This window comes from Gadus chalcogrammus, chromosome 2 (assembly GCF_026213295.1).
Source record: "Gadus chalcogrammus isolate NIFS_2021 chromosome 2, NIFS_Gcha_1.0, whole genome shotgun sequence".
In the NCBI taxonomy this organism is placed as follows: domain Eukaryota; kingdom Metazoa; phylum Chordata; class Actinopteri; order Gadiformes; family Gadidae; genus Gadus; species Gadus chalcogrammus.
This window is the reverse complement of record NC_079413.1, coordinates 6,722,163-6,744,310: the sequence shown is the minus strand read 5'-3', so window position 1 is coordinate 6,744,310 and position 22,148 is coordinate 6,722,163. Positions and strand designations below refer to the sequence as shown.

General features: G+C 47.3%; 1 protein-coding gene across 1 annotated transcript; it reads left to right on the top strand.

The window, feature by feature from the left end:
* Positions 1-434: 434 nt before the first annotated feature.
* On the top strand, positions 435-21,249 carry s1pr2 (sphingosine-1-phosphate receptor 2). Its single transcript, XM_056577881.1, has 2 exons — positions 435-1,155; positions 18,861-21,249. Exon 2 carries the CDS (start codon positions 19,027-19,029, stop codon positions 20,143-20,145), a length of 1,119 nt encoding a protein of 372 aa, XP_056433856.1. The 5' UTR covers positions 435-1,155; positions 18,861-19,026; the 3' UTR covers positions 20,146-21,249.
* The last annotated feature ends 899 nt before the right edge of the window (positions 21,250-22,148 follow it).

Sequence of the window (22,148 nt, the reverse complement as noted above, 5' to 3'; positions counted from 1 at the left end):
TCCAGAGCTCTGACACGGCAGGAGCGACTGCCACCCCACCACTGGCATCTACCTCCTCCTTTTACCGTTGACAACACGGGCAGCCCCAGCCCAAATACTGGTCTAGACAGAGCCTTCGCTCGCTGACTAACGTGTTTTTATCCAACCTCACCTTAATACATGGACCTAAGGGTGCGCTGACTCATCGCATGATGTATATTAATAAGATGAATAATCAAACAATTTGATTCATCTCGGTCTCCGTGCAACTCATCATTGGTTATATTTCAAACCGTATACAGGTGCTATAACACCAATTCATAACGCAATCTTCTGCTTGAAGATTTTCTTTCCTTTCTTTATTTTGCAGTCTTTCTCGTTCGCAAGATATGATTGAGGGCTTTCAGCTCACCCAAGTTTAACAATGGCTTGTCATACATGTGTTCGCGAGCTAGAGAGGAAGTGGAGAACAAGATGATAACATCTGGACAATAGTGTCTCTCGGAATAGGCAACAGCAGACACAGCGTTGGCCATCAAAATTAATAACCGGCCCGGAACTCTAAAATAGGTCCCCGATCACATGTTGCCAGTTATAGCCGGCTAGCTCTTCTGATGGTCCCACCTCGCTTGCATAGACCACTCTCCTTGACGAACTCATTAGTGACGTCACTGTATGCAGTCAAACCAAGCGTGGTTTGTGTGTGCGTGTGTCTGTGTGGTCTGTGTGACCGCGTATTGCCGAATATGCGCAACTCCTACCGTTGGCAGTTGTCGGAGCTAGTAAGAGAAAAGGCGGTCTGGACAGGAACCATTTATTACAGCCTGAAAGTAGAAAGCCTTTGCTCCTGCGATGTATTTTGACGCGCCTGCTTGTTGCTGAATGGTTTTAACCGCGCTCTATAGTTAAAACCCATTGCGTTGTGTGTGGCGCGACTCACAATGGATTTATTATTTGTATGTCGAGGGCAGACATCGCCCGGTCCTGCTTGTAATTTTTGACTTGTCATCACTGGGTTAGTGTTCCTTTTCTTCCTTTTTTTGAACGACAACAACAAAGACGTCTAGCCACTGCCTGACATTTGGATACTGGTGACCACATGGTTCAACATTTTTGGAGGGCGCATTCACATCGGAGAGTCTTTGCTTGCTTTTTGAGCCTTCCCTGTCTCATGGGGTAAGTAAACGAATCTACACATCCTCAAATATCACTGCAAATGTAGTGGTGCAGGCTGTCAACACGTGCTGCTACTTACTGTAGAAAATTAAATAATTAGGCGCGTATATTGAGGTAAGGGATATCCTAAAGTAAGGTATCCATATGGTCTTTTGTTTTTACCACACTTTATGATCCGGTGGACCGAGACAACTAATAACGTAGGCTATGTCTATGCGAATGATCGCTAGGATTACATTTGCATACCTTTTTTTTTATTGAGCATCAAACCAATCCAAAGCTAAATGTGATTATATGTTATTTGCTTGTCAATCGCTGACCTACATGCAATTATTTTCAATAATTAATGTAGGGTGCATATGAACACGCCGTAACAGCTATCTGCTTTGTATTTGGATACTTTAATGATGTGTGCTGCAGCATCATGGGTAGTCCATCTCCCAGGCCGACTTTTTGTTGGGGCACCCCCTGTGCGACCTGGCAGGGGGGCACCCTCGCTTTTTGTGGCAGTTGCCCGTCCCGCTGTGCACCCCCCCCCCCCCTCCTATGTTGTTGAAGTCAGTTCATCCGTCACTCGACGTAAGACATTGTACTGAAAGGATGTATTAACGAGACAAAAGGTTTCTATTAACCATCTTCACCAACGGTGACGATTCATCCAAGTTACATATCTCCACAACTCTAGTGGATCTCCTTACCTTACTTATTGCATCAAGCTAAACGCGCGGTTACATTATATTGCTAAACAAGGATGAACCAGATGACACCCTTTCACTGGAAAATGTCAGAATCAAAAGTATTGTTAGGACGAAAGCTAACTGAGGCTAACCCTATTCATTCGCATCACAATGCGAGCCCTCTGTCACGCCGTTTATAATAACAATCGAAGAAGCCTGCTCTACAGGGCCTGTGCCCTGAGTTTTCATCTGTTGTGAATACCAGGAGATGAAAGGAGTGGTGGTAGTAGAACGAGGGGGTCGGTGCATGCTGGCGGGGCATTCTGACAATCTCGGTGCCGCCCAGTATCAGGAAGAGCAACTCCGTGGTGAAATCGAACGGGGAAGGGATGTCATTTGTCAGCCTATCCCTCCCGTGAGAACCACTACATAGATAGAAACACCCTCCCCCGACCCGCAAAGAGATAAGGAGATAGGTTGACGGAGTTGATGTTTATTGCCCAGATAAAAAGCACCTAAAATCTGTCCACTTATCAACTTCCCCTGCTGTGGTTGGTCCTCTTTTGAGTGAAAGTCCATGAAGGGCTACATTTGCACTGGGTCAAAATCCAAAATAAGCGGATGTTGGTGATATTATTGTGTGAGGTTTAGGGTTATGGTCAGTTAGTTGCCTAGCAACTTCTGCTATAAAGGTGTCGCAGCTAACTGAAACTGGACACAAAAATGTGTTTGCGGAGCCGCAACTGCACGTCAAATAAGGAATAGTAAACATCTCTTTGTGATAACATCATGAGCTAGCGGAGGTGGGGGGAGGTGAAGGGGGAGAGGAAGCAAGGGTGAGCGGCATTGAGAGAGAGAGAGAAAGAGAGAGAGAGTATCAGGTGTTGAAGTCTCCTGCATGTCAGCACGGTCAATGATGTGGGTGTTGAGCGAGTTTTGCGTGGCGTGTGTACACCTGGAAGACCCGTTTGGCCCCCACCAACACCCCCACCGCTCAGGTGCCTACTGGTCTATCTCCCAGCATGCCGAGCGGGCAGATGATGTGATATGGCTGGTCTGCCGGCCGCGCTTGGACCATGTGACCCCAACGGCTCATTAGACCCGGACAAAAAGGAAGACGCGCCCCCACGCCTTCAGCCCCTCTTGAGGGGCTGGCAGACTGCATCTCCAGACACACACACACACACACACGTATGTTCACACGCACACACACGTACACACCACACGCGCACACGTACACACACATGCTCAGACCGACATGCCCAGACTCACACACAAACATACACACACACACATGCTCTGACTCACACAAACACACGCACACTTATAAGCACACATGCTCTCAGACTCACCCACACACACTCTCTCCACGCACGCACAAACACCCTCCCGCACAGGCACACAAACACACACAAACGCTCAGGCTCACACAAAAAACAAACACACACACGCCGTGAACTGGGTCCGTAGCGCTCTCAGCCAACCCGCCCCCGCCGCCACGGGTTCAGTCCTTCGCGCCGGGCCGCACGTGGAGCCCAAGCCTTTCAGGCAGACCCCCGTGCGGCGGGGGGGGGGTGGATCTTGACACTCCATTATCTCTACAAAGACCCAGACACCGCAGGCCAGTCTCGCAGCCCAGCGAGCCAGGGCTGAAGGTCTCTCAAGGCGCTGGCGCTCCAGAGGGGAGCGGCTCAGCCCGGCCTAGGCCCTTCCAGGAGCTTCCGAGCGCCGTGGGAGATGAAGACGAAACGGGAGGAGACACACGGAGGAGGAAGAGGAGGAGGAGGGCTGGAGAGAGAGAGGGGAGGGGGGAGGGTTTAGTAAGGGCTCGATAAACAAACAAATGTAAAAGGCGCTGGGTGGATAAATAAATGAATGATAATTCACTGGTGGGAACCGGGGAGGGCTGGGTGGGGTTAAGGAGTGTGTGGGGGGGGGGGGGGGGGTGAAGGTGGGGATGTGTGCGGAGTGGGGTGGGGTGATCCCTGAAGGATGATCATGTTTCAGGGCCCGGCCTGGGAGAGAAGGCCTGTTGGAAGAGGAAACAGCTAGAGGTTTTTTCCTCGGGGGGGTGCGGAAGAGAGAGCTTCCCTTTTGTTGTATGTTGTGTGCACACACCGCTTTATCCCGCTGTATAGGAAAGGTGAAAACACTGAAAGATCAGAGCAGCCAACAATAGGTGACTTGCCCGAGGCAGGTCTGTGTTTTCCTCCTTTTTTTTTTTCTTCTCCTAACTTGGTTTAATGCAAACCAGTCACACGTCACAGGTCAGCGCTGCCTGGCTTAAAAAACAGAACAGCCTGGAGGTGTCATGGCGGATCGCAGACAGACACTACCAGGCGGTTCTTTGTGGGCCGGTGTGTGGGGGGGATACCTCCTCTCCACTGGGACACTGATAGTGTCTCTGCTTTAGTGCTGCGGCCATCTGGACTCCAGAGACTAGGCTACAGTTAGCTAGTGGCTCACGCTCTCCCTTTGCCTTGAAAAACACTTTCTTAGGGTGTGGCAGCTGGAGCGAAATAAACGCCTTCTGTTCGCCCGTTCCCTGACGCACAAGTCGCAACATACAGTTGACCCGCAGTGGAAGCAGGTTCTGAATCCCGGCCAAGAGCTGGGAGTGTCTTGAGCGCGAGGAAAAGGCCTTCCTGACACCAGGCCGTGGTCCCAGAGCCCGTCCGTCTCGTCTGTCTTTGTGTTAGCACAGCGGCGACTGGAGAATGGACTGTCTGTGTGTGAACAGCTCATAGCCGTTTTGTTCGCCGATTAAGTTTTCTTACTGTATTTGGGAAAAATCGCATTTGAAACGAGCAACAGATATTTTTGTGTGTGAAGTAATAAAAACCCAGCCTGGCCTATTTTCGTCTCTGTCTGTCTTTCTGTCTGTCTGTCTGTCTGTCTGTCTGTCTGTCTGTCTGTCTGTCTGTCTGTCTGTCTGTCTGTCTGTCTGTCTGTCTGTCTGTCTCTCTGTCTGTCTCCCTCTATCTCTCTGTTGGTCTGTATGTGGGGAGTCGCCCCCCTTCCCCCCTCCCCCCTCCCCCCTTCCCCCCGGTTGCATCTATAGCAACCGAAAAAAGAAAAAGGCGACGTCAGCCGTTTTATGGCTGAGTCCCTAAATATTTATACAAGCTTATATCTGGGAAGAGAGACCGTTTCTTAAGCCACTTGTTTTCAAGCATCGCAAGGGAACCAGGCTACAAGCTCCCATTACATGCCTTCCCCACCCCTCCTCTATCGAATGACATCAACTAAATACAAGCCTCCATATGGCCGGGCTGTAATGCATGTTGGAGCACGCCAGGATCGACACGCCGAAGAAAGGGAGGGAGACAGAGTGAGGGAAAGAAATAAAACGAGGAGGAGAGAGCACACAAGAGGGAAGATAATCCTGTTATGATAATTACACTCACATCACACAGCGCAGTCTACCTGTATTGGCATGCGATCCAAATAAAATCAACAAATAACCAAAAAAGTGGCGCTTTGCATACTGGTTTATATTCATAGCTACTGGTTTTATCAACTGGTGTTATTCTTGGGGGATAGGAACCCCAGCCACATGAGATTCAGTTCTATGGTTATCAAACAAACATCTTTTTATAGACTTACAATGTCTACTTGTATTGGCCAACATATAGAAAGTACTGTTCTGCATGGGGGTGTATATTCATAGCAACTGAGTTAAACCGGTAGGGTATGGAAACCCGAGTAGAAGTGAGGTTCATTCTGTGATAATTCCAGACACCTTGTAGTCCGGAATTTTTAGAAGGTGTACCGACATTTAATCTAAATTTACATAAAACTGACATATCAACTGCTGTTTCTCCTAGGGCATAGAACAACATCACATCAATGAAACAAACGCCTCATTCATTTCCGTTGTGTAGGTGTTACGTTATGAGTAAGAAACTGAGTAAAAGATGGAAAATATATCCCCCCAAAAAAGCATGCATCTTTTAGGAGGTATTTTAAGGGGCACTGATTGACTCTGGTACAGAAAATTGCCCTTTTCCTTAAACCTTTCATTGGCCTGTTGGTTGCGTTGGAGGATTAGCAGCGCTGAGGGCGTGTACATCAGGTACATACATGGAGATGTGCGTGGGGTTTAAGAGCATTGCTCCTCCACCTCCTCCTTCTCCCTGGCCAGCCATTGTTTCCCACTAAGGCAACGTTTGTGCAGCTGGGGAGATCACTGGCATTACTTGAGTGGCAACGCCTCCACAAACACCCCCACACACACGCACACACACACACACACACACACACACACACACACACACACACACACACACACACACACACACACACACACACACACACACACACACACACACACACACACACACACACACACACAAACACACACACAAATGTGCACACAAACCATTTAGACCCAAATTCAAATGAAAGATAGTGGACATAGCCATCGTAACATTACCTCATCAAAAGGTTCTGGCCACATTCTCAACTCAAATAAAGTAATAATTTATTAATTTGCATTCATTATTCTTTCATTCACTCACTTATCCGGACAATAAATTGTGAGTGTGTCTTCCGTTCCGTTGAGGCGGTACATTGTGTGGTTGACCTGTACTTTGACCTTTTGGTTGTAGGTGCACTTACCTGTTTTGTCAGATACATTCTGTTGACTTTTGCAAGAGGTGGAATTTGGGTTGTCGTTTTAAGCTTCAAAAGACAAACAACCTGTAGCCATAGGCAAGCCGGCTAATGGAAGACGTGAGCTTGCGTTAGTGGTGTAGAGTGACAGAGCAAAAGCGGAAGCTGTTAGCGTTGGCTAATAAGTCAACGACTCAAACGCATCCATTTGAAATCCAATTGGTTTCCTAGGTCAAAGTCAAGTATAATTTGTCTCACTACTATAGCCCTACAACCGCTACCTCATAGCAAGATGCAGGCTAAGATGTGTTATTCAGGCCTGGCTGTTTAATGTTAGACTATTTTAGCCCTGGTTGGATCAGCACCGGTCTGGCTCAAAAGAGCTGGTGGATAATGGCCCTTTTAAACACATCCCTTAGATCTAATCTCATTAAATATTTACAGTTTGAAATGAACCACAAAAAGAGGAACACACAACCTCCATCTGCTTTTGAGTCTGTGTATCGAATGTTAGAGACACACCATCGATTGGCGGGGTTGTATTTAATGTACAGACTGGGGCTGTACACGGTGTCCATGATTTTTCCACATATAAGTCTGTGACTAAATGTTGTGGACTCTATGCAGATTCCATCTATCGCTTGGAGGGGGGGGGGGGGGGGGGCATGGGTCTATGTCTCTTAAGAGCTTGAGGAATTCCAAACGCTATCTCTTTTTCTCCAAGGGATCATATGCCTCTGAGGCCAGAATTGTCTCTTGAAAAGCCATCGGAACATCTGTGTGGCCGTGTGGACACAACACCGCTCCTTCTCCAGGCAACAAAGTTCCTCCCTCCGGCACCAGAGCTCTGTTAAATGTCCCCAAGGTTGCCAGAACATTTGGGGGGAGCCTTTCTTTTTTTCAAATGTGTGTGTATATATAGCCTACAGACGCCAACGTGAAGGACAGGGGTAGTGGGAGCGGAGAGTGGAGGAGGAGGAGGAGGTGGAGGAGGAGAAGGCGGAGGAGGTGGGGGAAGGGGGTTGGGGCACCATCAATTTATCCTCTTATCAAATTGCCGAAGAAGTAGCCAGAAGTCTGGCCGTGTGCTGGCGTCAGTAGATGTGAGTGTGTTCTTGGCGTTGCTCTTTCGTTCTCCGCTCTAGCTTGCTTTCTGTCTGTCTGTCTGTCTGTCTGTCTGTAGGTCCTTCCGTCTCCCTTTCTTTCTTTTACTGTCTGTCTCTCTTTCTCTCCTCTTGCTTTCTTTCGTTGTCTTTCTGAGTGTGTCTCTGTAGGTCTGTCAGTATGTTTGCCTTTATCTCTGTCTTTCTGTCTTTCATTTATTCTAGTTTTTCTCTCTCTCTCTCTCTCTCTCTCTCTCTCTCTCTCACTCTTGCCCCTTTCTCCCACTCCACGTCCCTGCATGCAGAGACTGCCGCCTCTTGGCGTTTGGCAAACCTCAGCGCTAATCAGTGAAAATAGCATAGACTGTCACGGTGCATTACCTCGCAGGCCGTCGCCAGTGCTCACAGGGCAGGAGGGGAAAACCCCGGAATCAATTAAACCAAACACGCAACAACAAAAAGTGAACGATCACTGCAGTGCCGTTGAACAATGTCAAACGCATATGATGCGGCCTCTCCCGGGACAACCACCCGACCCCGCTGAACGGGGCAGGACAACATGAACCGAGGGTGGAGGCCTCGCTCCACAGCCACCAGCAGCACAATAGGGAGCAGGGAAAGCAGGACAAAGGAGATGCGAATCAGGGCTTCAAAGCCATTCATTAGCACGGCAACCTCTGCGTATCCACACACAGACAGTGGGAGCACATCAGGGAAGCTGAAACCTGACTCAAGCTCGCCCCTGTATAGTGTTCAACTCTGTAGGAAACTTAAGGGCTTTAAAATGCTGCTTCAGACTAGATTGGTGCTGGCCCAGCGAAAGTGACACGAGTGACTTGCCAGATTTTAATGCCTTTGTACTTGGGAAACTAAATTTGGAGTTGTGGTTATCTGAAATGCAGAACCGTATCTAAGGTATTTCAACCAATACTGACACGGTGTTCATGAAATTGTATTCTACCTGGAAGCATTACTGAGGAAGGCGATTGAATTACACTGTGTCACGATTCGTCGAAATACCCATATCCAATCCTGGAATTTTCGATCTGGTTACAAATAATGTGACTACCTGAAGTACAAACGTGTAGGCTACAGCAGAAAATGGCACGCTACTCCTTTCTGTGTTGGGTAGTCAGACAAGCTCGTATCTGGGTGATAGGGGCATTTCCCCTTTCTTTAATTTAATATCAGTTTCGACCACTCAGTCAGCCTGCAAACTGAAACACCTCATATTGATGTTTCAAGCCATCTCCTTTGTTGTGAATTCTGCAAAACCTTTACCCCGGTAAATACGCATGTGTGGTTCAAATGTGTTGCATGCTCACGTCCTGCAAAGCAGTTTTCAGCAATAAGAATCATCTGATAAACGACGTTTCCGTGAGAATGTTCTGTGTCTAAAGGTTGACACTTTCCTCAGTGTGGTCGAGCTGTGAACGGCTTTTTTTCCAAACACATGCACGATTGAACAAAGTCCCTTTCATTTTATATTTAATTTATGTTTAACATGTTCGAAATAACGACGGTGATCCAAGGCTTCGAAGCCGGTTGCAATATTCGACTGAAGCTGCAAAGGTTTCAGGGAGCCCTCGCTGACCATGCTTCTCTGACGGAGAATGCTTCTTTTGCAGACTTTTACTAAGCTGTAATGAGGTCTTTAATAGGGATCGACTCAAACATGTCAGCTCCAGATGTGTGCTGTGTAAATCCTTCCTGATGTGCCTTTAAGCACCTCTCTGTAGTCTCCTCTGTTTGATGTTGGCGGCGGAGTTTAAAATATATATGCAAGCGGAGGGGGAGGTTGAGAGGGGTGAGGGTGGCGTGAGGGTGGGGAGGGGATCCTTACAATGAGGAAGATGGGCCGCTGAAGACCCTTGAAGTTGTACGCAGACTATTATAATAAATGAGCATGGCTGATATTAAACCAATCAGGCTTAAGATGACAGGGTGGCGTCTGAGGCCAAACGTATTGCCTCTTAGTCACTCCCCCGTCTTCCCCACTCTCCCCCGTCACTTCAAGGGACCCATTTTGAAGAAGAGGGGGGGGGGTTGGGGTTGGTCCGCATGGTCATGTGGCTAACCGCTCCTCCCAAGGAAACAGCGATGGCCGACTTTTACACAGCTCTTTGTCTCAAGCCTCACCTAACTGTCGCTCTCTGAGACCGCCCGCTGCGTCGACAGCTGCCGCGAAGGAAGCTTGATAAAGTCAGAAGGAGGGGAAGGGGAAAAGGGGGGAGGGCTTTTTTATAGGGAACTATATATTAAATACAGTATCCTCTTAGTCTTCTCATTCTCTACGTTGAATAACTCCAGACCCTGTGGTGGAGACCGAATTCAAACCGTCAGCAGGGGTAATCCCTAATTACATGATTAAAGCACACGTATAGGGGCCACACCTTCCCCTTTGATAGCCGTTTAAACAGGTTTTTTTTTAAAGAAACTAAATCGGGAAAAAGGTTAATAGGAACCGACAAAGTAGTAGCCTATCATTTCTTTTTGGGCGTTTTAAATTAGATTTATACTCGAGGACAACAGAGGCTAGGGTCTGATCAGAAAAAAAGGCTCATCAGTCCCTGAATAAAAGGAACTTATTAAAAAATATGTATAAATCCTACAACGTTTCACTTTTTGATGACTCAAAATAAGTTCAGCCTCTTTTTTCGGACTAGCAGGAATGAGATTTGTGTTCGTCCGGGACATGGTCTGGCAAGTTTATACAAAGCACCAAAGACACTTTTTATTTTTTCTTGCTGACTTTTGTTCCCCCCCCCCTTCTCTCTTTCTCTCTCTCTCTCTCTCTCTCTCTCTCTCTCTCTCTCTCTCTCTCTCTCTCTCTCTCTCTCTCTCTCTCTCTCTCTCTCTCTGGCTCTCTCTTGCCCCTGTGGAATTCCTTTTAAAACTCTCAGACTGTGAGATATCACAGGCCTCCATCTCCTATCTGTAGGCTGCGCTGACTCTTGACAGTCAAAGTCAAAGAACAACTCTGGAACACTCTGTTTCCCTATTAAGCCCCCCTCCCCCCCATCCCTTGCGCTCCCCTGACCCACGATCACCTCAACCCCTTCCCCCTAGCTCTGACCAGCTTGCCTTATTTTTCTCATAAAGCTGACCATTATCTGAATTCTGCATGGTTAGCGCAACAAGACAACAACACCACAACAGAGCCCGCTGTCTATCCGAGATTCACTCTTCCAATATCGGGCCACTTGTGGGCTAAACGCTGGAGGATAGAAAGCTATAGTCTGTGTAGTGAAATCACCACCATCACCACCACCACGAGGCAATTAGTTTAACTTTATTATGGGTGCCCTCGGAGTTTCCACATGGCTGCCATTTCCTCATTTTGTTTTGATTTCGCACATTGGTCAGGCGATGTGGGGTTTCAGGTGACTGTGACGTCAGCATTTGTGTTCCGCCTGGTGGTGTTTGAATCTGTTTTCATGTACCACAGATTGAACCGGAAGGTTGTTAAAGGTCAACCACAAAAGCGAACTGGTGTGCAAGGTTGTTGATGTTTTTAGCCCCTAATGTATAGCCATAAACATGTGAGTGTGTGTGTGTGTGTGTGTGTGTGTCTTTCGCGTCAGCTGTCTCTTTATCTTTGTTTTTGCGATCCATTTATCAGGTCTGTCACCGCAGAGCTGTGTAGCGGAGATAACAGATCCGAGAAGGGCACTGAAACGCTTCCTCTCTGCTTATTCCTCTCTTCCTTTCCTCAAACATAAACAATACCAGTATCAGCAGCAGTAGCAACAGCCCTAGCCTCCAATCTCTCAGGAGGAGGTGGTGGAGGAGGAGGAGGAGGAATTTGCTCCTGTAACCCCTTGTGAAAGGGTAGGGGGTTGGGGGGGGGGGGGGGGGGGGGGGGCATCATTCGCATTGTTGGCCAATTTCATCGTCACTCTGCGTCCAAGTTGTATTTGGCCCCTGTGTGGCGGTGACACCAACTCACTCCAAGTACATTGGTTGCATTCCACCCCCGGCCCTTGTGGTTGCAGCCCTTCCCAGTGCTCCGAACCCTCTGCTGGGTCACTGTGGTTGAGATCAATGCTGTTATTGGTATCCTAGTTTAAAAAACTGTTCATGGAACAAGCCCCCAGGGGCTTATTGACTAATGGAGAGAGGGAGAGTCCCAGCTGTTCCCTGACAGACAGCCACCTGCTCACCTCTGCTCCCCACTGGTTTGTGGTATGAGCGAGACCACAAACACGTTGGGCCGTTTTTCACCGGGGAGTTGCTAACCTGTTTGTACAACAGACCCCCTCCTGCTCCACATCTACAGAATCTGGCTGTTGTGGTTTCTAATAGGCTCAGAGAGCAGCATTTAGGTTGAGGGTAAGGATGAGGCAAGGGTGGCAAAGACCTGACATGATAGAAAAGACATCAGCAGAAAAATAGAAAGAGAGTGGGTGTTTGACACACTTTGGCTCCTCTGCAGTTTCCATGTGATATGAAAGTTTTGCATCTGTAGTTCCTGGAAATTGTGCACCACTTGTACCCACAGATTTACCATTACAATTACAATTACAATTAGGGCATTTAGCAGACGCTTTTATCCAAAGCGACTTACATCGGTTAAAAATACACATTGACACACCGACGGCAGAGCCAACCATGCAAGGCGACAGCCAGCTCATCAGGAGCAGTTAGGGTTAAGTGTCTTGCTCAGAGACACATCAACACTCAGCTAGGAGGAGCTGGGGATCGAACTAGCAACCTTTCGTCTACAAGACAACTGCTCTACCTCCTGAGCATAAGCCGACCATGTAAATTTAACCGAAAAACCTCAAAATTGAATGGGAATTAATCGGCAGTTCTAGTGAAGTGACTGATCTTCGGCCATTGCTCAAGCATCGGGCAGTCGTCATCCTTCTTCCTCAATTCATGCGATGAACGTCACCTTTCACTCAATTTCATTTGCGCTACAGCGCTACTCTAAACTAAAATGAAATATCCACACAAACACACACCCCCTGATGGCTTGAGCCTAAATGTAACTTTCACACTGCTTTCGGTGGAGCACAGTTATTGAACAGCAAGATTGACGATAGAGTGGATCAGATATTTGACATCTATTTTATATAATCTGTATAGAATGGTGATATTTTTTCACAGGAAGTGGTTGATGGTAAACATTCACAATATCCAGGGCCTCCAGTGGTCAAAGTCTCCCTCTTCGGGTCTTATATGTGGGACTACCGCATGTGCATTCGTTCCTCACTCTGAGCAGTCTGGCTACGGTCAATGCTCTCAAGCGCTAATGGACAGTTTCGCCGGCTGGGGTTTGCGCTTGTCAATGCCATGTGGCTTTAATGGAGTGAACGCGTGAACCCTAGGAAGAAGAGATAGTCTGGGAGACGGGGAGCGGGACGCTCCGTACTACATTAAGCGCCAGGAGGACCCGCTCATCCATGCTAAGGTGATGAGTGCTACACCCAGGTAGCCTAGCCTAATGCACCGCCCCAGATACCAGATAAGAGGCCAATGTAAACTGTCCGTGTAGACAGGATAATCTTATCAGAAACAAAACATTTACGAGGAATGGCATGATATGGTATGTATTTAAGTGTGTTGGACCTGATATGTGCGTGTGTGTGTTTGTGTGTGTCGGATGTGTGTGTTTTGTTTGGCAGGGGGGGGGGGGGGGGGGGGGGGGGGGTGGGGGGGGGGGGGGGGGGGGGGGGGGGGGGGGGGGGGGAGTGTAAATGCATGTCCTTGTGCATGTCAGGGTGTAGTTGCTTTGTTGTCCAATCGCCGTGGTTTCACCCAGGAGAAAGTGGACTCCAGGGTTCAGTCGGCAGTGCGTGACTGGCAGCAGGTGTCGTAATGGGGTGGGGTGGGTTCCAAGGTTATTGGTGAGGAGTTGCCTTTGCTAATTGGGGCTTATCAGGTGTTCCTGGGAAACCCAAACACCACCTGGGGCCTTTGTGTGGCCGTCATTCACAATGATGGAGAGAGAGAGAGAGAGAGAGAGAGAGAGAGAGAGAGAGAGAGAGAGAGAGAGAGAGAGAGAGAGAGAGAGAGAGAGAGAGAGAGAGAGAGAGAGAGAGAGAGAGAGAGAGAGAGAGAGAGAGAGAGAGAGAGAGAGAGAGAGAGAGAGAGAGAGAGAGAGAGAGAGAGAGAGAGAGAGAGATTAGGACACAGTAAGGCTAAACGTTCAGAATCATCAACTCATTATGTAAACATGTAGTGCAACAGCAAACACAGTTTATCTCATATACCATGTACGTACAAACGTCCTGTGTGACACGGAATACATGTTATGGAACCCTGATTCCTGTCGCAGAATAAAAAGTGCAGAACAGGCTGCTTCTGTTGACTCAGATTCACAATGACTAACTGCATGTCTCATATTGTACTTCTGGAAAAAAAGAAGTGAAGAAACCACCAAAGAGTAGTTTTCAAAAAATATCTTTCGCTCACTTATCTCAAAGGCCTGACCCCGTTGTTTCTGCTTTAGTTAAAAAGTAGGGCTTGCTGGTGGATTGTTGTTCAGGAATCAAACACCATTGTACTCCGAATAATACGGCACAAACGGGTCTTAACATTTCGAATTCAGGACTTTCAAAGAAAACGTTTTACCGCCCCGTCTTGGGTGTGCGTGATAAAAGGACAAGACCACACTGTTGTCCCTGCCGTCCCATCAGGGTCAATAAAGAGTCATTTGTCAACATGGCTCTATCCAATGGAGTGAGGCTCGGATTGTGTTGCATTGTGTTGACGTTTGACGGCGGCAATTTGAGGATCCGGAGCAGGACGATGATGAGTTTGTCAGCCTTTGTTTGTGGCTGCGGTAAGGATGAGGGGTTGGTGAGGGGTGTTGAACCCGAACAGGAACTGTCTGGGTTACAGCCGGTGAACTTGGAGCCACGTCTAGGTTTTTGCAGAACAACACCAAGTACAGGCAGGGCTAAACTAAGCTAAGCTAGGCTGAACCAGCCTGTCAGGTTTTCGAACACTTTAGAATAAATCCCTTGACGACAAATGGCAAGGACTCCTGAAGGAGCCCTTGGAACACACACGCACGCACACACGCACACACACACACACACACACACACACACACACACACACACACACACACACACACACACACACACACACACACACACACACACACACACACACACACACACACACACACACACACACACACACACACACACATCACGGAGGGGTTTCTTGATATCATCTCAGACCCCCCCCCCCCCCCAAACTAAATACAAATCTGTGTATCTTTCAATCTAAGATAAAACCAGACGCTGAGCAGTAGATTTTCAGAGCTGTTTTTTGTCAGTTCTTCCATTATCTAAACATTATTGCAGGATGCGAGTGATTTTTATTTTTTTTATCTAATAAAATTGATCTTGAACATGCAATGCCTCAAGGCCTTCATATTTGCATCTTTTAATGGCCATGAAATGGCGAGCGGGAGGAGACTTTCCGGATACATCAGCCCAGAAGAGCCAATGATCGATTGTGAATCCAGTGAAAATATGATCTGGTTGCATTACGGCCATTGAATTTCTCTGCTTTTCAGAGCATTGCTTGAAGGCAATACCCTTCAGACCAAGCCCTTGTTCTTAGTTCCCTATTAGACTGAAAACATGTCAGGAGATATGTTCCCTTATAAATGGTACTGTTTGTACTATTTATGCAATGAACTTTATATTTTAGAAAGTCAACTAAGTAAAAAGGGGGGGCTGGAGGTCACCCTTTACAATAAGATAGATTCATGTACCATTAATAAGCAGTAGTTAAATCAGTAATAAGAAAGATTCATGTACCATTAATAAGCAGTAGTTAAATCAGTAATAAGATTGATTCATGTACCATTAATAAGCAGTAGTTAATTCAGCAATAAGATAGATTCATGTACCATTAATAAGCAGTAGTTAATTCAGTAATAAGATAGATTCATGTACCATTAATAAGCAGTAGTTAATTCAGTAATAAGCAAGCATTGTTGTATATCATTAGCATGGGGGTCAGGTTTAGTGGGTTCAAGAGTTATTAGACTTAATGGGGTCGTTCGGAATTTTGGACATAGGGCCAAAAGCCAGGTCTTAACTAAGACCTACTTAGTTAGTAGTTACAACCAGGCTTAGTTAAGACCAGTTGGTGCAACCGGCCCCTGGTTCCCAAGTTAGCCTTGGTGTTCTTTATCATTGGAGGCAGTTTTCAACACATTTCATTCAGTCCTTCTAGTTGCAGAGTTCGCTCGTTCTAGGCTAGCGCACGGCAACGGGCAATACTAGCCTGCTAATAAAACAGTCTTAGCCACTCCACAGTACACCCGAGGTAAATCAATTATAACGCAAGACTATAGATGTAAATGTCTGTGTTGATAGAATAATGTTAGAAATTAACTTGCATCGCATGAATCATCGTACTTTGAGGAACAACATTCTCAGCAACAGCGGAATTTAACCTAGTTATCAGTCCGCCGCTGTCGTAGCCTACTACCAGGAATTTAACACTGCTGCTGAGACACAGCAAGTGCAATGCAATGCAAGTTTGGTTTTATTTCTAACATTATGGTATGGTATTGGTAGCAAACTCTGCAACTAGAAGCACTAAAGGAAATGTGTTAAACTGTCTCCAATGATAAAGAACACCAAGGCTAACTTGGGAATGAGGCCCTATGTCCAAAATTCCGAACTACCCCGTTGAGATATAAAAGTTATGTGAATTAACTCTTAATTATCTGTTTGTTGATGTTAATTACGCAATAATGGGTGATTAAGTTAGCCTTCTTGTAAAATGTTACCACAAGTACAATTATTTGATTATTTCAATATTTCCTGACAAAAGTTGATAAAAAAGGAACTGTTCTGGGTAGCCGGTGAGGTTTGTTAAAAAAAAAATCCATGCATGACACATATTGTGGAAAACACCCTGAAATCCATAATAAAAAGAGTGGAGATATCTTCAAATGCCCGGTATTGATTTGCGTTGACGTGACGTCAAGGGGGATTTTGCGCTCTTTCAGTTCTGTGTGTGTGTGTGGGTGTGTGTGTGTGTGTGTGTGTGTGTGTGTGTGTGTGTGTGTGTGTGTGTGTGTGTGTGTGTGTGTGTGTGTGTGTGTGTGTGTGTGTGTGTGTGTGTGTGTGTGTGTGTGTGTGTGTATGTGCGTGCGTGCACTTGTGCAAGTACATGACAAACTAGTCTCCTGCTGACGACTGCTGCCTTTGTGTCCAGATGCCGTTCCGCACCATTGATCACGCTCTCTCTCTCTCTCTCTCTCTCTCTCTCTCTCTCTCTCTCTCTCTCTCTCTCTCTCTCTCTTTCTCTCTCACTCTGTCTTCCGATCTAACTCTTTCTGTTTTTTTTCCTCTACCTGTTGTTCCGTCTGCAGCTGTTTTATTTATTTTACAGCGATAATATTGATCTGAGGCAAAGAAGCTCAAAGACCCAGCTGTTGGTTGGTTCCAGTAAAGGAATATATGGAGAGAGAGAGAGAGAGTGAGAGAGAGAGGAGAGAGAGAGAGAGAGAGAGAGAGAGAGAGAGAGAGAGAGAGAGAGAGAGAGAGAGAGAGAGAGAGAGAGAGAGAGAGAGAGAGAGAGAGAGAGAGAGAGAGAGAGAGAGAGAGAGAGAGAGAGCGAGCTTGGAAGCATCAGCATAGTGTTTCAGCTGTAGCTGGCACCCAAGACGATCACATTACCTTAAACTGGTTTAAGGTACCAATTGAAACTGTAATGTGATTTCCAGATCCAAACCTTGCTCTCCTTCATTTGAAAAAAAAAGAATCTGAAAAATAAGCCATCTAGCATTTCTTCCCATGCTGAAATTCCAGATGTTTACGTCTATTAATTTCAAGTATGGTTTCTGGATAATACTCATATTTGTTTGTATATTATCTATGCACATTTGAAAAAAACATGTGTTCAAAGAAAAGGATTTTAAAATTCCTACTCTTAAAAACTAACTTCATTATCAATGAAATGCAAATGATGGATGTCAATATTTAGGGAAACTTATTTTAATTTCCTTTTGGTTGTATTGGTTTTTTGATATGAAGTTTTAAACTACAATTCAAAAGATTCACACTTTTCGTGTCCTAAAAGCTTGTTCTACATAGGCTTCATTTCTCCCTGGCTTTGTGTGTGTGTCACTAGCCGTAGAGAACGGGCCATGATAGAGAGGCCTGTGTGGCCGCCCAGGAGCCCTTGGTAGAGAGTCAGAAAGGTAATTCACTGGAGTGGAATGGGGTGCACTATGCAACAATGCCATGTGTTGACAGTCCACCGCTGCACAGGCAGGGTGGAATGTACCCCTCCGTTTCAGACTATGAACTCTCCCCGGCTGAGCACAAGCAGTCAGTCTGATAGGGCCTTTTGTCCCTCTGTTTGATTCAACCTGACACGAATTAAAACGGTAAACCCACAGTCATTTTTGTTGCTGGTTTTAGGTGCGAACGTTCAGTCCAACTTTGTTTCCTGTGATTTTTGATCACAGGACTTATTTAAATTGTTTAATAATGGGCCCAAGAAAGATCAAAGAAGGGTAAATAATACTTGATACCACATTTGTTTGGGGGTTCTTCCATTTAATGTATGGATTTTGTTTCGTTTTGTTGGTTGCTGTGAGGACTTTTTTGTAGTAACATTAAGGGTATTACCCGGTTCTTATTAGACAGCGGCTAGCCACAACTTTCTCAGTGTGTGGGAGTTTACTCAGAGATGTAGCCATCGCACGCAGAGAATTTCTTTTTGAGTGGTTTACACAGATTTGAGTGTGTGACAACAAAACTGTTTAATTGTATTTCTTAAAAGTCTCCAAACTTCTGGGGAATTCTGGATTTATTTAAATCAAAAGTATATAATGTGTTATCATAAAACCTTTTATCATTAGGCCTATTTAAGGCTGTAAAGGACATGGTTTTGATCGTAATAAATCAGATCACGTCAGGTCAAATGGACATGATTAAACAGATGACTTTACAGCAAAACAATTGTGTTATTCTGAACCATTGTCATAATGAAAAAAACATGACACAACTTTGACCTCGCAGAGTGGTTTCCGAGAAGAATGCCCTCGGCTGAGCAACAGAATGTTATTATATTTCAGTTTTTATCTTTGAAAGACAAATACTTCCATAAGTCAAGCTCATTGGTCCACCCTTCCTGCTAAGGGAGCACACTTTCCCTCTAACACAATTGTCCTTATCAGTAACCCAGACAATCTCTCTCTCTCTCTCTCTCTCTCTCTCTCTCTCTCTCTCTCTCTCTCTCTCTCTCTCTCTCTCTCTCTCTCTCTCTCTCTCTCTCTCTCTCTCTCTCTCTCTCTCTCTCTCTCTCTCTCTCTCTGCAGGTGACCCATTCAGGGCTCATGAGATGTGACAGCAGGACAGCCCAGACTTCCTCCCCGCCTGTGGCCTCATCCCCGTCAGCCAAGTTGGGGTGCTCCTTCCCGGGCCCGGACCATCTCCAACCCCTACAGCCACCCTCTCGCCCTAACCCTCCTCCCGACGGATTGAATGACACTTAGCAGTGAAGCCGCCGTGCTCTGCCTCCCTGTCGCCATGAAGAGCCGGTACCAGCAGTACTACAACTCCACCCTCATCCAGTTCTACTACCGCTTCGCCAAGAACATCAGCCAGGAGGAACTGGTGCGGCGGCAGCACGAGAAGAAGGAGCTGAGCACGCTCAACATCGTCATCGTGGTGCTGTGCAGCATCATCATCCTGGAGAACATGCTGGTGCTCATCGCCGTCTTCCGCAACAAGAAGTTCCACTCCGCCATGTTCTTCTTCATCGGCAACCTGGCCTTCTCCGACCTACTGGCCGGCTCCGCCTACATCGCCAACATCTGCCTGTCGGGGCCGCGCACCTTTGAGCTGCTGCCCGTGCAGTGGTTCATCCGCGAGGGCACCACCTTCATCGCCCTGGCCGCCTCCGTCTTCAGCCTCCTGGCCATCGCCATCGAACGCTACGTGGCCATCACGGAGGTGAAGGTGTACGGCTCCAACAAGACGTGCCGCATGTTCATGCTGATCGGCGCGTGCTGGTTCACCGCCATCCTGCTGGGGGGCCTGCCCATCCTGGGCTGGAACTGCATCAACACCCTCGAAGAGTGCTCGGCCGTGCTCCCCCTCTACACGCAGCGCTACATCTGCTTCGCCATGACCATCCTCAGCGTGATCCTGCTGTCCATCGTCATCCTGTACGTGCGCATCTACCTGATCGTGCGCTCCAGCCACCAGGAGGCCACCAACTCGCCGGCGTACGCGCTGCTGAAGACGGTCACCATCGTGCTGGGCGTGTTCATCGTGTGCTGGCTGCCCGCCTTCACCATCCTCATGATGGACTCCTTCTGCTCCATGAAGTTGTGCCCCATCCTCAAGTACGCCGACAAGTTCTTCGCCCTGGCCACGCTCAACTCGGCGATGAACCCCATCATCTACACGCTGCGCAGCAAGGACATGCGCAAGGAGTTCCTGCGCGTGCTGTGCTGCTGGGGGCTCCTGCGGAGCGGGCAGCCCGCCGACAGGTGCCTGGTCCCCCTGAAGAGCTCCAGCTCCCTGGAGCACTGCACCAACAAACACGAACACCAGCAGACCACGCCCATCATGCAGACGTGCACCACCTGCGTTTGACGGGCCGCGCGCGCGTGTGTGTGTGTGTGTGAGTGTGTGTGTGTGTGTGTGCGTGGGATGTGTGTCGCACTGGCGTTTGTTAAAAGCACCGCTTCCACTTCTTGTTTTTTCTTTTTCTCGTGCACGTGCAAAGAGGAAAATAAGAGGGGACAGGATGTCGGCCGGCTCCCTGTGGACGATTGGGGAAGAGAGAGCGAGGGGCGAGCGAGGGGCGAGCGAGACACGTGCACCGCTGCCGACGCCGGCACGACCTGGATGAGGAAGCGATCCTGGAGGGCGCCGAGACCCCAACAGCCGAGGCCCTTGTTAAAAACTGTAAAAAAAAAAAAAGAAAAAAACTTTCTGACTGACTTTCTCACGCATTTCAACTCCACAGTGAATTGTATGTATTTTACAATCCGTGTTTCTAACGTGTTCCATGCAAACTGAAGCCGTGACCAGTAGGCACAAATGGCTTGGGAAGAGACGTGACATTATGAACTCCTGGGGAGACTTTTGAAAAAAAAAAATGTGAAAAAAACGTGGGTACTAATTACAGACAATATCTACAAACCTTTACATACAAGCCTTTGAGCTCTTTAATTAAAAAGAGCCCCCCCCCCCCTGTCATGTATGGAAATGCCCCATCGAATACCAAATATATGTACGGCAAATGCCATCTAAATTAGATTGAGTTGTGGCGAGACTTGTGTCTACGTCTGCACTGATGTAAAGCGTGCAATGTTGCACTTCGTAAATTTGTAGGCAATATCAACCTTTCCCCTATGAGTTGAATGTTTGCCTTTTTTTCCCGAGACTTATGAACATTCCTACGCCCTCATAGATGTACGTTGTATGGCCCTACACGATACTGCTCATGAGCACGGAGGCAGCAGTGATCCACTCCCTTTGAAACCCTGCACTCCAGACAATCCAGGACACAACACCCCTTATGGCGTCCCCCCCCCCCCCCCCCCGGGCAATGTATAACCTCTATATAACCTTTATAGAACCACTTCATTTACCAATACAGACGCCAAGTATTCTGCTTCCATGTACTGCATGATTTCCCTTTGTACTCGTTTGTAAGCGCTCATATGTATGAATGGTATATATCCAAGTACCGACTCCTTAACGTACAAACCCCCCCCCCCCCCCCCCCCCCAACTAGCCAACCGACCACTCCCATTTATCCGTTGCATTCAGTCCCCCCCCCCCCCACCGCGCGCGCGCTTTCACCGTTGTCTGTAGTATCTGAACAATTTCCTCAGAGGAAGGCTCAATCACAAAACACACTTCCTGGAGTGAGTAGGCACTGATAGATTTCAGCTCTGAAACAGCTGTCACACACAAAGTCTAATGGGATTGTTGTCTTGACAAGTCGTAGCAGTGTAGCAGCAGTGCACTCCCTCCCTCCTCCCTTGCCCTGCCTCTCCCTTCCATAGCGTCTTCCTCTTAGGCATATGCGGCTGAATGTAAAGTTTGAAGTGTTCAAAGGAGCGTGCGCTCTTCTAATGACAGTATTATTATTTGTATTTGTATTATTATTATTATTATTCATCGTCGCTGTTTGCATTCATCTGCGGGTGATGTTGCTTCCGGCTGTGATGACCAGGCTGGCTCACTCTCAATGTGAAGTCTTAAATCGAGAAAAAAACACACACAGACAGACACACACATATGTTCTCCGTTATTGGTGGTCAGACGCATCTCGCATTACCAGGGGACGAAATCGGATCTGTCGTGCGTAAACGCGTCTCAGCTTACCGAAGAAAAAATACATAAAAAAAAACGCACATCCCCTGCTGAAGGGTGCACCGGATCCAGTTTCAGCGGTGATGTGTGTGCGCGTGATTGTATGCGGGGTGAGAGGGATTAAGCCCTCACGGGAAGTTCAGCTTCATCCTACGACAACGCAACGACTTCCTCTTGACCCATAGGAAGTCCTGTTTTTTATGTGTTTTTTCTCTCCGCAGTCCGGTTCCTGTTCTGGCCTCCTAACGCGTCTTCCTGTTAGACACTCA